The sequence below is a fragment of the Capra hircus genome, chromosome 5, assembly GCF_001704415.2.
Source record: "Capra hircus breed San Clemente chromosome 5, ASM170441v1, whole genome shotgun sequence".
In the NCBI taxonomy this organism is placed as follows: domain Eukaryota; kingdom Metazoa; phylum Chordata; class Mammalia; order Artiodactyla; family Bovidae; genus Capra; species Capra hircus.
This window is the reverse complement of record NC_030812.1, coordinates 97,623,694-97,640,325: the sequence shown is the minus strand read 5'-3', so window position 1 is coordinate 97,640,325 and position 16,632 is coordinate 97,623,694. Positions and strand designations below refer to the sequence as shown.

General features: G+C 40.0%; 1 protein-coding gene across 6 annotated transcripts in view; it reads right to left on the bottom strand.

Annotated features, from left to right (window-relative positions):
• The window catches only part of STYK1 (serine/threonine/tyrosine kinase 1), a 51,824-nt gene continuing 38,186 nt past the window's right edge, over nt 2,995-16,632 (bottom strand). For all 6 annotated transcript variants that reach the window (XM_018048479.1, XM_005680833.3, XM_018048480.1 and 3 more), the window contains 6 exons: nt 14,619-14,800; nt 13,995-14,078; nt 10,081-10,289; nt 7,736-7,776; nt 6,766-6,862; nt 2,995-3,871 (listed from right to left, as the gene is read on the bottom strand). In XM_018048479.1, the coding sequence (XP_017903968.1) occupies nt 3,667-3,871; nt 6,766-6,862; nt 7,736-7,776; nt 10,081-10,289; nt 13,995-14,078; nt 14,619-14,800 (818 nt within the window). In that variant the 3' untranslated portion in view covers nt 2,995-3,666. The remainder of the gene's footprint in view (nt 3,872-6,765; nt 6,863-7,735; nt 7,777-10,080; nt 10,290-13,994; nt 14,079-14,618; nt 14,801-16,632) is intronic.

Below are 16,632 nucleotides of genomic sequence, written 5' to 3'. Positions count from 1 at the left end.
CTTTTGGAAAAATTCTGGCCAATTGAGGGTAAAGTCCAGTTTCCTTTGAATAAACAATTACTATATCCAGTTTTCCAGATCTATATCCAGAAAAACAAATCACATTGAAAATAGCAATTGTCTGTTTCTTTGCCATCTACCAAAATAAACATTAACATACAATGTGAAATAATTAGCAAAATATTTTAAAAATAAATTTATTTCACCTTTATCTTACCCTTTTAAATTTATATTGCATTTATTTTATACTGTGTATATTTTACATCTCTATATAAATTAATATACTTTTATTAGGATCAAGTGTTTAAAATATTGTTCCTAATAAAGATATGTAATAAAAAAAAAATGGAGGCACCAGTTTACTACTAAATAAGTGACTTGAGTCATTCAGGTTTGTCTTCATTTTCTCCGCGGAGATTAGCTTTGAGCTTTGTATGTGGTATACAATGAACAACTATTTGCAGAATTAATATTTTGTTCCTCTTACATATTTTTAAAACTATACTTTTCCATTGAGTCTATTTTTGTACATGGTGGGTATTTTGTGAAGTATTCTCTCCTGGATCATCTAACTTATCCCCAGAATTTTGGTAGAGTTGAATTTTATTATTTCTAAATTACCCGTGATGGATGAGTATCAAGTACTACTTTGAATATTGTTGCTAAAGGCGAATTCATTATTTCTCTCAGGGAAGAAAAATACAGTGTGAAAGAGCAATGCTCTGTTTCATCAGCACCACTCCCCTCCTGCCTCACTGTGCCTCCTTGCAGTTCCTCAAACTGCTTTTTTTCTTGCCTCAGTGTTTTCATGTAAATAATCCTTCTGCTGGAAAGCTCTTCTCTTCACTGTCAGGCTAACTCACCCCATTCGTAAGGTCTCATTTTAAATGCCACTTTTTTCAGCAAAGGCCCCACTTTTTACTCCCTTCCGCTTACCCTGTACTTTCTTCACAGCACTTACCACGGCCTGTGATTCACAAATACACATTCTTGTCGTTGTCTTGGACTGCAGAACACCAGGCCTCCCTGTCCTTCACCATCTCCACACCACACGTTATGCATACAAACATGTATATAACGTCCCTTTGCTTTCTAGACTCTAATCCAACACTGTTTCTTTTAACCAGCATCTAGCACAGTGTCTGGCACAGGTGCCCTTAATACTCAATTCTTTGAAAATATTGAATAAATATTTTGTAAATTAGACATAAGGGAACAGCTGAGAACAACAACATTCCATAGGATTTCATTGTTTTGTGCTGAGCCATTCTACCTCCCCTCTCCCTATTGCTACTTACCACTTATTAAAATTCTGACTAGTCATTGTAGTATTATTCCTACAGGTGCGAGAATTGCTATGCAGTTGGGTGACTCCATCAGGATTATGCAAACTTTTTCAACTGCCAGTCAGCTTTCCTATAGCAGCCTTGAATGTCTCTTCAAGAATACCTGATGTATTCTTTGAAATCACGGACCATGTGTTCAACTGAATTGTCATCGTCATGACAGCTCCAGTATGTTGAAATAGTGGGAGGTGACTGTCGTCATCCAGACACTCACACAAAAATAATGACTTCCTCATTTCAGTCATGTGGTATTTGTACTATAGGCTTCCTCGGGTGGTTCAGTGATAAAGAATTCGCCTGCTAATGCAGGAGATGTGGGTTTGCCCCTGGGTCGAGAAGATCCTCTGGGGAAGGAACCCATTCCAGTATTCTTGCTGGGAAATCCCATGGACAGAGGAGCCTGGGGGGCTACAGTCCATGAAGTCACAAAAGTGTCAGACACAACTAAACAACAACAATTTGTACTATACCATCATCTTTAAGTGTGCCCGGCCTTACAATGTGACTGACAGACCAAGGTTCTCTTCTTGGTCACCACAGATGTTAAATGAAAAATACATGAAGGAGAACCTAGCATAGTAAAGGGGTGGGTAAGGAAATTAATATTTATTGTCATATAGTATGTGCCACATGTGGTACAAATAACACCCTTTCATTCCATTCTCACAACCACCCTGTGAAGTAGGTATTATCCCCTTTTTACACGTGAGTAATCTTTTTCTGACAATGTAGATTGTCTCCTGAATTTTCCTGTTGACATTAATTCACATTTATTTACTTTCATCCTCCTTATTGTCAAGATTTTGGCAACTGTATAACCCAAAATGTATACTTTCACTCAATAAATATTAATTTAATGAAATAAGTTTCACAGTACATCATTGAATGATTGAAAATCAGAACCTACCATCCTTCTATCTCAGGTTGCATCTTTTTCTAGCACTCCTTGAAGACATCCTGAGCTAGTGAGCACCCTTGCTGGTTTCTACATTTCCCATTTATTAAATACATACACAGTCAATTCATCATCAGCCCTATTGGACTCTTTGAGCTCAGTCTCCATAGTCTCATCTGTCATTGTGCAGTCACCCAGTCATGCCCAGCTCTTTGTGATCCCATGAACTGCAGCACACCAGGCTTCCCTGCCCTTCACTGTCTTTCTGACTTTGCTCACTCATGGCCATTGAGTCAGCGATACCAAGAAACCATCTCATCCTCTGTCGCCCTCTTCTCCTCCTGCCCTCAATCTTTCCCAGCATCAGGGTCTTTTCCAATGAGTCGGCTCTTCGCATCAAGTAGCCAAAGTACTGGGACTTCAGCTTCAGAATCAGTCCTTCCAATAAGTAATCAGGATTGATTTCCCTATTCTAACAGGGACCAGAAAGCCACCTGATGGATGATACATAACCAATGCTCTTAATCATGAAATCACCCCTCCAGCTTCTAGTTAGAATAGTACCAACAGGATTTACCTATCTCAGAATTAGATAAAAGGGGACTGTATTTCTCCATATAGGGTGAGCTTATACCTTAGGTAAGTAAGTAAAGTCACTCAGTCGTGTCCGACTCTTTGTGACCCCGTGTACTGCAGCCCACCAGGCTCCTCAGTCCATGGGATTCTCCAGGCAAGAATACTGGAGTGGGTTGCCATTTCTTTCTCCAGGGGATCTTCCCAGCCCAAGGATCAAACCCGGATCTCCTGCATTGGAGGCAGACGCTTTAACCTCTGAGCCACCAGGGAAGCTCAGAAATCTTCCTTAATGGTTCTCCTTCATCCCTGCACAAATGGGCCAGAAATGAAGAACTATATGACCTTCCTTTCCCTTCTCTATGAAGGATGGACCTTGGTCCTCATCTATACTCCTGAGCAAATAGAACCTTTCATTTTCTTCTCATCAATTTCTTTTCAACTTTCTCTTCCCTCATTTGATTCCAATTTTCTGGACCTTACTATAGTCTAGATAAAGGTACGTTTTGAAGGAAACAAGCCTGTGGTAGGAGGGACCAACTTATCTATGCCACGTTGCAACAAAGATTGCAAATCTGTAAAACCTCCCTTGCATGGACACCGTCCAACCCATCTATCCTGTGTCTTCAGAACTGGGACGACAGAAATGAAACTGCATTTCTCCGTCTCAAGGGTACATGGTGAGGGCAGTCTCATCCAGCATCATTTCAGGCTTCTAGGGAAATGTGTAGGGGAAGATTCAAGATCCATGTCCCATTTCTCCCTTAAACTCCCACTAGAAAGTCTTTGTTCTTGGAGGAACTGGTTTCAAGGGTATACGATCTCCCCAGAGTGGGTGTTGTCCCAGGACCTTCATAAGATGCTGTAGCAGTAGGAGATACTCTCCACGCTGATACCTGCCACAGCTGCGTACAGTTCAGGTACCACCAACTCTGGTACTTGCAACACAGCCTTGTCATTTGCACTTTGAGCAGCAGTTTCGAGACACGAGTGTAGCTTTCTAAGTGAGGGGCGGCTGTCCTCACTCCAGCGCCAGCAGGACTTCATGAGACCATACCTGAAAGGGGAACAAGAGAAACTGACTTCCTTGACAAGGCAAATGCTTGAAAAACATGCTTCTTCGCTTACAAATCTTAACAAAAGAACCCTACAATTCTGTAATCTATTCATTACCCTGTCCCATACTCTTCCCAGAGAATACTATTCCTTCTCACCTTCCTACATACTGAATCTCTTAATATCTTAACCTTTTTTTATAATAGGAATGACTGATGATTTTTTTCTACTGTAACTTTTATTACGGAAAACATTGAACACACATAAATGTAGAGAATAGTTATACTAGTCACACTAATAGTATACTAGTTAATACTAGTCAATAGTTATACTATAGGCTTCCCTAGTGGCTCAGTCAACAAAGAATCTTTTTTTTTTACATGAATGCAAAGTTTTTTACATGAATGTGAATTCACATGAGTTCCTTTATTCACTCGAATCTTCTAATCCTATTTCATCACCTTATTCTTTTTCTTTTCCTTCTTTTAAAAATTTGGGATATAATTGTTTTATGGGCTTCCCTCAGGGCACAGATGGTAAAGACTTCAATACAGGAGACCCGGAATCGATCTCTGGGTCGGGAAGATCCCCTGGAGGAGGGCATGGCTACCCACTCCAGTGTTCTTGCCTGAAGAATTCCATGGTCAGAGGAGTCTGTCGGGCTACAGTCCATGGGGTCAATGTCATGTTGGTTTCTGCTGTACTACAACCAGTATGACAAAACAGTTTTGTTTTTTTTCATTACCAAAAACTCTTTCAGAAGTTGAGTGTTTTCATTCTACATATTATGAATTTACATCATTCCAGACCTGATACCTGCTATAAATTATCTACCAGTATGAGCTACATTACAACAGGGGAAAATAAGAAGATATGGAATAACATGATTCATACTAATTTCAGATACTGTAATCAGATAGTTCTTTCCATTAGTCCAGGTCATTTTCTTCCTTTATTATTTAGCTTCCCCAGGAAATGGCCTTAGATAGATGTATTTACCACCTTCAATCTGTCTTTGTTTCAATCCAGTTTCTAGAGAATGTATAACACAGTCTGTTATCAAATACTCTTTATCAAGTCTCATTACCACCCAAGAACAGCAGTTTCCTACCGTTCATCTTATAAAGTCGGCATCCTACACCCCAGCTTCTTACCACATAGGCCTTGCTTTAACAGGAGCCCTCTCCTCCTCCTAAGACAACATCTAGCTATGCCCCAGACATGGTTAGTAACACCCAGCTTTTTCTTTGCTTATGCTCTGCCCGAGGCATTAATATCCTCTCCCTGGTTATTCTTTGCTAATGGTGTAAGTAGGAATTTTCAATTCCTTCTCTTATAACCTGTGTTTCCCATACTCTTTAATGTTGTACCATTAGACTTTGTATAAGATGTCATGTTACTCTACTAATACTGATAACATTTACCAAGAACATACTTATTATAAAAGGCATGGTGTGCTTGGTCGACTATTCAGTCATGTCTGACTTTGCAACCCCACAGATTGTGGCCCACCAAGCTCCTCTGTCCATGGGATTTTCTAGGCAAGAATACTAGAGTGGGTTGACATTTACTCCTCCAGGGGATCTTTTTGACCCAAGGACCCAACCTGAGGTGCTGTGTCTCTTGCATTACAAGCGGATTCTTTACCCACTGAGCCATCAGGGAAGCCCAAAAGGCTTGGAAAGGAAACTTAAAACATGCATTATTTCATTGCAGCCTCACAATTACTTTGAGGTAGAACTATCATTTTACCTGTTTTAAGCTAAGTAAACAATGTAACATATAGGACTTGAGACTGAAATGTGTCTTTTTAACTATGACATGAATCTGAGTTTTTAACCAGTCTACTCATTGCTTCACACTTTCTGTTGATTTTCATGTTCTTTCAGGTATTCCTCATCCAAATATTACATGGTTCAAGATCAGGGACTTTTTCAGTTAAATGTCTCTGCCTATCCCCAGTATCAAGGACAGCCACACACACACATATATATATAGCCTACAAGAAATATTTGTCAATAATTTCATTCTAGTATACCCAGCCAGTATCATCACTATCCTATGTGTATATAAGTAAATACAGTTATGATTTTAGCATTTTTAATATGCTTGATACAATTACTGTTTGTATTTGTGGGAAACTCAGGTGCTAGAAAGTTACCTTTTCAGTACTGAAGAATTTACAAAATAACAGCAATTTAAATAGAAATGTATATCAATATATTATCTCCTGCTTTCTTAAAAATAATTGAAGCCTTTCTTACAGTCTATCATAACCTGCTTTGTACTTTATTGTTTATGAAATTCTGCATGTAATTTTTACTTTTCTGCTTCTATGTTAGTTCACCAACTGTCCCTTTCTGCTGGCAATTTGATATCTTCCTTCTGCTGTCTAATTTCTTCTCACTGTCTTTCTTTGGATGGGCTTCCAACATGCTTAGAACGAGGAAAATTTTTTTTAAGTTAGATATCAAATAAGAACCAGTGAGTAACTGTGGATTTTATGACAATTATATTAGAACTGAAGATGGTAGTCTCTGAGACTGACATTTATATAGCTAAAACAGTGCTGTACCTGCCCTGGATTTCGTCTGTTTTAAAGATTCCAGAGGAACTAAACTTTAACAATGTTGGCAAATCTAAATTTATAATATAGCATTCAGTGGCTGCCTCCATATTGTATATGTGTGTGTGTGTGTTTGTATACACACACACACACATATACACACACAAATGTAAAGACACATATACACATATATATGAGCAGATGTATTTTCTGCATAGGTTTGGTTTAAGGTTGTACCTTAGCACATAGAGGACAGCTGAGGATCATCTGAGCCACTTTACAAAGGGCATGACTGATAAAGAGCAAAAAAGATTTTAAAAGCCACTTACATGGTGTGTGTGCAGCTACTGGGTCTCTCCATGATTTGCCCTCTTTGGAGATGCTGTAGGATATTGGTAGGAGGGACTTCAGGATATGGAGGTGCCCCTGTTGGTATGGAAAGAGACAAGTAAGACAACTTTAGAGTCTTCTAGATTATAAATTATAACCAACACTATTCTCCATCCACCTGGGCTAATCACCTACAAAAGTAGGAAACCTAATAGGCATAATATAGTTGATCCCTGGTGATCAGATAAGGGTATAACTTGGAGAATTTTGGAGAAAGGAGATGTTGGGGGAGGGAGACCTGATAATTTAGGAAAATGGCAAGTCTTTAGGAATGTAACAAAATAAAGCTGAGCGAGAAATAAGATCTGCCCTCTACTTCTCAAACAAGAGAAAGTGCTGCAGTTTCTCAGTCAAATGTATTAATAAATCTAAAGACAACATTTTTATATTTATGCAAGATCAGCCTAGGGGTTTCCCAGGTGGCGCTAGTGGTAAAGAATCCGCCTTCCATTGCAGGAAACTCTAGAGATGTGGTTTTGATCTCTGGGTGGGGAAGATCCCCTGGAGAAGGAAATGCAACCCTCTCCAGCAATAATTTGCCTGAAAAATTCCATGGACAGAGGAACCTGGCAGGCAACAGTCCATGGGGTTGCAAAGAGTTGGACACGACTGAGCAACTGAGCACACACAAGGTCATCCTTGGAATACTGCTTGGATTTTAAAATATGCCATGGAATTGTTAAAGTCTTGGGGGAAAGAAAGAGGAAGGAGGGAGACAGATAGGGAGGGAATCATGATTTTATAAGACTACCTCAAAAATCAAGCTTGGATTCTGAAAATGTGTCAGCTCAGTTCAATCCTCAGCAATTGTGTCGAAACCTCTTTTCACAGCAAATGCCATCTACCACACAAATAAACATCCTTGCATATTCCTATAGGGGTGCACACTACTTTGGGGACTCTCCTTACCTAGAGTCACCATCTCGTACAGCAGGATCCCAAAAGACCAGCTGTAAAAGGAACAAAGCTGTTTACTTCATTTTTATTTCTGCCTTTCATAAAGATAGCTCACTTAAATACCAGAGACCTTCAGTAAGAAACCCATGACACCAATACAGTATACTAACACATATATATAGAATTTAGAAAGATGGTAACGATAACCCTGTATGCAAGACAGCAAAAGAGACACAGATGTATCGAACAATCTTTTGGACTCTGGGAGAGGGAGAAGGTGGGATGATTTGGGGGAACGGCATTGAAACATGTATAATATCATATAAGAAATGAATCGCCAGTCTAGGTTCGATGCAGGATACAGGATGCTTGGAGCTGGTGCACTGGGATGACCCAGAGGGATGGTATGCAGAGAGAGGTGGGAGGCGGGTTCAGGATTGGAAACACGTGTACACCCGTAGCAAATTCATGTTGATGTGTGGCAAAACCAATATAATATTGTAAACATAATAATAATAAAAAAATTAAATTTAAAAAATAAAAACTAAAAAAAAGAAACCCATGACAATGGCAGTTAATGGGAATCAAGGGTGATTGGTAGAATAAGCAATGTAGTTATGCCATTAGAAAATATTTCTGAAAAAAAAAGAAAAAGAAAATATTTCTGTCCAGTCCCCTTAGAATCTAATTTGCCCGAGAGCTCGATTCATGTCTCCTTTCTACACATTAATAGATATTTACTATTATTTGTTAAATATTACATATGAATAGATATTACACATTAATAGGTATTTACACATTAATAGATATTTACTCTTATTTGTTAACTGCCATGAGTGCTTATGCAAATGCAAACATATTCACTCAAACATATAAAAATTCCCCTGTGTATCTTTTTCATCTTTTCTATTCCTTCCTGCTGAAATTCCAGCTTTTATTCTTAGTTCAAGGCCAAGCAGGGTTTATCATTTGTCTACTATTTCCTCAGTAGATCTAACTGCCCAAACCTAGGTAAAACATTAACAGAGCAAGTTTTATACATAAATGAAGTAAGTAGTTGCCTAAACAATATGATTTGAGAGACATATGTTTCATTATTCTACAGCATCATTGTGAAATGAGCAATATCTCCCAAGGGAGTTAATTACTTTCAGACCTCTATTGAAAAGCAGATATTAGTGAAACAGCAATGAAATGAAAAATCAGTGTCTTAATAGATTCACCACATTAACTGATGTTCTAAATTTCCCCTGAAGCCCCTAACATTCAAGGCTGGTAAGATATTTTGTATTATACCTACCTGCTCCTCCAAGCAGATGAGTCATATGGTTACCAAAAGTCAATTGTAATTCTTTGCAATCCTGTTTATGCCAATCATACATATAACTATGCAATCAATTACATACCATGTGGATTGATTATATACACATGCCAAAAGCCTAAGCTCCCTGAAAACTAGGTTGAATGCTTTGAAAACATTCTCTAAAATCAAGCCGCTGAAAAGAGAGTGTTGTCGAACTGTGTGAGACAATTGTAGAAAACTGGGGGAAAATTAACAATAAATGCCTGCAGTCAAACTGCGTCACAATTGTTTTATACAAGAAATACAACATGTAACTTCAGTTAGCACAGCACGTGTAGCCTCTTGGCCTTCCTCTGAAAGACTGATAAATAAATATCCATTTATATGTTTTAAGTTAAAATAAACTGAGTATATAAATACATATATACATGGGCTTTCCTGGTGGCGCAGTGATAAAGAATCTGCCTTCCAATGCAGGAGAGGTAAAAGATAGGATTTGATCCCTGGGTCAGGAGGACCCCCTGGAGGAGGAATAGGCTACCCAACTCCGGTATTCTTGCCTGGAAAATTTCACGGACAGAGGAGCCTGTCAGTCAGATACAACTGAAGCGACTTAGCACAACACATACATATATATATGTATATATATGTAAATATATATTTTTTTCTTTTTATTTTAATAGCGCCTAGTTTAAACTTTAGATTAAGTGGATCTGCCTCTTTCAAATAAAACTAGATAAAGAGATAAAACTCTCCCAAATCAAATCCTCAGATATTGGTGTGAATAATCTACTCAGTTTTCATTTTTTTCTCCTAATTAAGGCCTCTAATCTAACACAGAGGGAATACTTCGGGAGGCACTAAAAAGGATTGTAGACAGCAGCCAAATATGAGCTCTGCCACATAACACACATTTTTGCTTGAGAGTCTGTCTGACTTCAAAGCAGAGACTTCATGCGTAGACTTAATTGACAATAGACCCAGTCATGTTCCCAGGCAGGAGGACACTGAAATCAAGACAGGAGGAACTCCACGGGGCAGGAACAAACCGTACATGTCTCCTTTGATGCCAGCTGGTTTCAGCAGAAGCCGTTCTGGGGCAAGCCACTTGAGAGGTACGACGCGACTGGAGGAGATGGCCCCTCGGGAGTGAACTTCGTAAGCCAGGCCCAGCCCACAGAGCTTAGCAGTGAGGTCACACTGGATCAGAATATTCCTGGCTGCCACGTCGCCATGGAACAGACGCTTCTCCTGGAGAAATTCCTGTCAAGGTGAGGTCAAAATGCATCAGCTCTCTGAGGTTGTGGCTTGGGTCCCAGATAAAATGAAGCAGATCCTCGAAAAGACATTTTCTACCCTGAACAAGCTGCATTAATAATGACATATCCATTCTCCCCCAAACTCCCTCCCATCCAGGCTGCCACATATCACTGAGAGTTCCCTGTGCTCTACAGTAGGTCCTTGTTGGTTATCCATTTTAAATATAGCAGTATGTATTTATATGGCTGAGTCCCTTTGTTGTCCACCTGAAACTATCACAAAATTGTTTATCAGTTATACTGCAATACAAAATAAAAAGTTTAATAATAAAAAAAATTCACATGTCACATCCACACAGGTACTAAGTGGCAGTGACCAGAACCTAATATTTTAATTCATAAGAAGCATAATACTTATAATGAATCAGACATGTTGGCATTGTGTTTAAGATTAACAAACTGATACCAGAAATTCATTCTTTAAAAAAATAATAAAAACTTTATTATTTTTTTATGAGTTGTTTTAGGGTAAAAACAATGTTGAGTGGAAAACCCAGAGCACTCACGCCTCCTGTCCCTTAGTTTCCTCTGTTATTAACAACTTGCATCACCGTGATACATGTTACAACTGATGAACCTATGTGCTCAGTTGCTCAGTTTTGACTCTTTGCAACTCCACGGACTGTAGCCCACCAGGCTACTCTGTCCATAGGATTTCCCAGACAAGAATACTGGAGTGGTTTGCCATTTCCTCCTCCAGGAGATCTTCCTGATACAGGTATCAAACCCAAGCCTCTTCTTCCATCTTCTGCATTGGCAGGCAGATTCTTTATGGCTGTTCCATTTGGGAAGCCCTATGTGCTTAGTCGCTCAGTTGGGTCCGACTCTTTTTGATTCCATGGACTGTAGCCCTCCAGGCTCCTCTGTCCATGGGATTCTCCAGGCAAGGATACTGGAGTGGGTTGCCATGCCCTCCTCCAGGGGATCTTCCTGACTCAGGAATCAAACCAGGGTCTCCTGCATTGCAGGCAGATTGCTTACCAGCTGAGCTACCAGGGAAGCCCTATACAGGTACACTGTTTTCAACTGGAGTCCAGAGCTTACAAAAGGGTGCACTTTTTGTGTTTACATTCTCTGGGTCTGACATTGACCCATACATTTTTGATACATTGATATACCCTTTTTATTTTTGAAGACAAATTTATTAGTAAATATACTAGCTTTGCTTTAAACAAACAAACCAAGAATAGCAAACTGAGCAAGTAAGCCAAATAATATTAATACTGGGTTTGGAAAATAAAATCTCATATTCTGAATCCAGCTCTGGCCTGATTTCACATTTTTCTGAAACACTGCACTGGAGGAAGCACAAGCTGGAATCAAGATTGCCAGGAAAAATATCAATAACCTCAGATTTGCAGATGACACCACCCTTATGGCAGAAAGTGAAGAAGAACTAAACAGCCTCTTGATAAAAGTGAAAGAGGAGAGTGAAAAAGTTGGCTTAAAGCTCAACATTCAGAAAATTAAGATCATGGTATTTGGTCCCATCACTTCATGGGAAATAGATGGGGAAACAGTGGAAACAATGGTTGACTATTTTTCTGGGCTCCAAAATCACTGCAGATGGTGATTGCAGCCATGAAATTAAAAGACGCTTACTCCTTGGAAGGAAAGTTATGACCATCTTAGATAGCATATTCAAAAGCAGAGACGTTACTTTGCCAACAAAGGTCCGTCTAGCCAAGGCTATGGTTTTTCCAGTGGTCATGTATGGATGTGAGAGTTGGACTATAAAGAAAGCTGAGCACCAAAGAATTGATGCTTTTGAACTTGGTGTTGGAGAAGGCTCTTGAGAGTCCCTTGGACTGCAAGGAGATCCAACCAGTCCCTTCTAAAGGAGGTCAGTCCTGGGTGTTCACTGTAAGGACTGATGCTGAAGCTGAAACTCCAATACTTTGGTCATCTGATGGGAAGAGCCAACTCATTGGAAAAGACTCTGATGCTGGGAAAGATTGAAGGCAAAAGGAGAAGAGGGCAGCAGAGGATGAGACGGTTAGATAGCATCACCAACTCAATGGACATGAATCTGAGCAAGCTCTGGGAGATAGTAAAGCATGGGGAAGCCTGGCATGTTGCAGGTCATGGGGTTACAAAGAGTCAGATACAACTTAGTGACTGCACAATGACAACAATGCATAGCAAAACTGTCACAATAGTAAATTTATATACAATTTTACATCATCTCATTTTGTCCCTAAAGTAACTAGATGGGGTAAGTTAGGGAAGTAGCTTTCCGATAAATCTAAATGATTACACAAGACCACATAGATATTAAGTGACCAGAGCCAGGTATTCTAATTCATAGAAATATTACAAATTCTACTAATACTTTTTAGTCCAGAAGTAAAAACCCACTCCAGTGTTCTTGACTGGAAAATCCCATGAACAGGGGATCCTGAAGGGCTGCAGTCCATGGGGTCACAAAGGTGGACATGACTGAGCTACTGAGCATACACGCAAATCAGAACTACCTGAAAGCTTTATAAACTCATAAGGTTTTAACCCTGGATTTACTTAACCAAAATATAGGAAGAGGAGCCTGGTAATCCATATTTTTAAGAAGTATCAAAATTATTCCAGCACAGCCAAGAAGGTGTTTGAGAACCACTGTACCTGGATGACATTGATAAGACATGTGGGATCCTAGTTCCCTGGCCAGGGATTAAACTCGTGTCCCTTGAATCAGAAGTGCAGAGTCAACCACCGGACCACTAGGGAAGCCCCTATTTAGGTTAGTTTAAAATAAAGAAATGATCTCATTTTCACCCCTTTCTTATTCCTCCTCTTCCACTTGTTCTTTGTTCCTTTTCAAGTATATTGCAATTCCTGTCACGTTCAGTATTACAGTAAGTCTCCTGCCTAACACATTCTGAGCTAGTATTTCTTATTCTTCAGGTATAAATTATAAACATCCTTCTGGCTCTGTAGCCTTTCACCCATTTGTTTTCTCTTCCCAAATCTTCTACCAATTCATCTTTTCCTCTTTTACATCTGGTAACAGTATACATAGGGAAGGATGAGAAGGGGGCAGCAGAGGATGGGGTGACTAGATAGCATCACCAACTCAATAGACATGAATTTGAGCAAACTCTGGGAGATAGTGGAAGACAGAGGAGCCTGGCCGTCTATAATCCACACAGCTGCAAACAGTCAGACACGACTGAGTGAACATGTGGACATATAGCTGTTGGCCCTGGTGCTTTTACCTTTAAGACTGAGAAACCTTTCAAAACCCTTCTTGGGACTACCCTGGTGGTCCAGTAGTTAAGATTCTGTGCTTCCCGGGGCACAGGTTTGATCCCTGGTTGGGGAACTAAGATCTTGCATGCCTCATGGTGTGGCAAAAGAAAAAAATATTTTTCAATAAACAATAAAAGAAATAAAACCCTTCCTGTTTCTTCTAGAAACCCTAAATCAACCACTTTCTACCTAGAATGAAAAATCCTGAATCATATTATCTAAATAATTTCATAAAGAGAAAACTGAAAACTATTCATCGATGCTTGAGTTTCTGCCCCCTAACTTCTATCAGATTTCATTTATAATATATACCCCATTTGAAAACATAAATATAAGAAATATGACATTAAATACCAGGCTAACAACAAAGATCACTGCCATCTGTTGTCACTTCTCCAAGCCTTACCAAAGCCAAAAGGACCTGCTTCCCAATGTGATATATTTGTTTCTCTGTGAGGTCATAGGGAAGACCATCCATGGTCATCACATCCTACAGAGATAAAGAAAAAGGCTTTACATCAAAATGACATGAACAGATCTAAAGGGAAAAATAGGGAAAGAAATATTCTTAAATGCAGTTACTGAAGCTAGGGCAAAGACACAAAAATATAAGGACTTGGGAATTCCTTTGGCAGTCCAGTGGTTAGGAACCCACACTTTTACTGCAAAGGGCCTGGGTTCGATCCCTTGTCGGGGAAGTTAGCTCCCACTAACCACATGGCACGACCAAAAATAAATAAATAAAAATTTAAAAACTAAAAAACATACAAAAGCTAAAAGATTCAAGGAGAGATGGTATGAGAGATTCCCAGGTATGCAGAGGAGTGCCATGATTTACTGGACCAGGAAGGCAATAAAGAATGTAAGTGAATAGCAGAATGAAGGAAGAACAGAATTTGTCAGGCTAATTGGTATGTGCACAGCTAATCAACCAGGTCAAGCCTTTCTTCCTAGTCAGGCTAATTGGTATGTGCACAGCTAATTAACCAGGTCAAACCTTTCTTGCTAACACCTCTGCCCCACCACTCACCCGGCGACAGGTCCAGAGAAAGCTGAGCAGGTCTCCCTGGGCCACATCCTCCAGTACCATGTAGAGCGGCAGCCTGTCTGTGCAACAGCCTTCCAGATGTACCAGGTTTTTGTGCTTCCCCAAGAATTGATAGAATTGGATTCGTCCTAAGAAATCCTGCACCTCTTGAAGCCCAGTTGGTTCTGTGGAGGACAGAAGAACCATGGGGAATGAGCAGTCAGAGTGCCAATAAAGTGGGGAGTATGAGGCAGGAAGCAACCTCAGAGATGGTAAATTTCAAGGCCTCAAAGGCGAATGAGCGTACATCAAGAGTAAACAGAAAGGGGATCAATTAGATGATCTTCGATATCACTGTTCTTTTATCAAAGGTAACATAGAACCACAGTTCTTCAGAACTAGTTAGACTTTCCTCTGCCTAATAGACAACTGTTCTGCTTACATTAAAATATTACCACACATACTATTTTCTTCTTGTTTAGTCACTAAGTTATGTCTGATTCTTTTGGAACCTCATAGACTGTAGTCAACCAACCTCCTCTGTCTATGGAATTCTGCAGGCAAAAATACTGGAATGGGTTGCCATTTCGTTCTCCAGGGGATCTTCCTGACCTAGGGATCGAACCTGTTTCTCCTGCATTGCAGATGGATTCCTTACTGCTGAGCTACATGGAAGCCCCTGACTATAACATCAGCTAAGTTGCTCAGTCATGTCCAACTCTGCGACCCATGAATCACAGCATGCCAAGCCTCCCTGTCCATCACCAGCTCCCGGAGTTCACTCAAACTCAACGTCCATCGAGTCGGTGATGCCATCCAGCCATCTCATCCTCTGTCATCCCCTTCTCCTCCTGCCCCCAATCCCTCCCAGCATCAGGGTCTTTTCCAATGAGTCAACTCTTTGCATGAGGTGGCCAAAGTACTGGAGTTTCAGCTTTAGCATTAGTCCTTCCAATGAACACCCAGGACTAATCTCCTTTAGGAAGGACTGCTTGGATCTCCTTGCAGTCCAAGGGACTCTCAAGAGTCTTCTCCAACACCACAGTTCAAAAGCATCAATTCTTTGGCACTCAGCTTTATTCACAGTCCAACTCTCACATCCATACATGACCACTGGAAAAACCATAGCCTTGACTAGACGGACCTTTGTTGGCAAAGTAACGTCTCTGCTTTTGAATATGCTATCTAGGTTGGTCATAACTTTCCTTTCAAGGAGTAAGCGTCTTTTAATTTCATGGCTGCAATCACCATCTGCAGTGATTTTGGAGCCCAGAAAAATAAGGTTTGACACTATTTCCACTGTTTCCCCATCTATTTCCCATGAAGTGATGGGACCGGATGCCATGGTCTTCGTTTTCTGAATGTTGAGCTTTAAGCCAACTTTTTCGCTCTCCTTTTTCACTTTCATCAAGAGGCTTTTTAGCTCCTCTTCACTTTCTGACATAAGGGTGGTGTCATCTGCATATCTGGGGTTATTGATATTTCTCCTGGCAATCTTGATTCCAACTTGTGCTTCCTCCAGCCCAGCGTTTCTCATGATATACTCTTCATAGAAGTTAAATAAGCAGGGTGACAATATACAGCCTTGACGTACTCCTTTTCCTATTCGGAACCAGTCTGTTGTTCCATGTCCAGTTCTAACTGTTGCTTCCTGACCTGCATATAGGTCTCTCAGGAGGCAGGATAGGTGGTCTGGTATTCCCATCTCTTTCAGAATTTTCCACAGTTTATTGTGATCCACATAGTCAAAGGTTTTGGCATAGTCAATAAAGCAGAAATAGATGTTTTTCTGGAATTCTCTTGTTTTTTCGATGATCCAATGGATGTTGGCAATTTGATCCCTGGTTCCTCTGCCTTTTCTATTCCAGCTTGAACATCTGGAAGTTCACGGTTCACGTACTACTGAATCCTGGCTTGGAGAATTTTGAACATTACTTTACTAGCATGTGAGATGAGTACAATTGTGCGGTAGTTTGAGCATTCTTTGGCATTGCCTTTCTTTGGGATTGGAATGAAA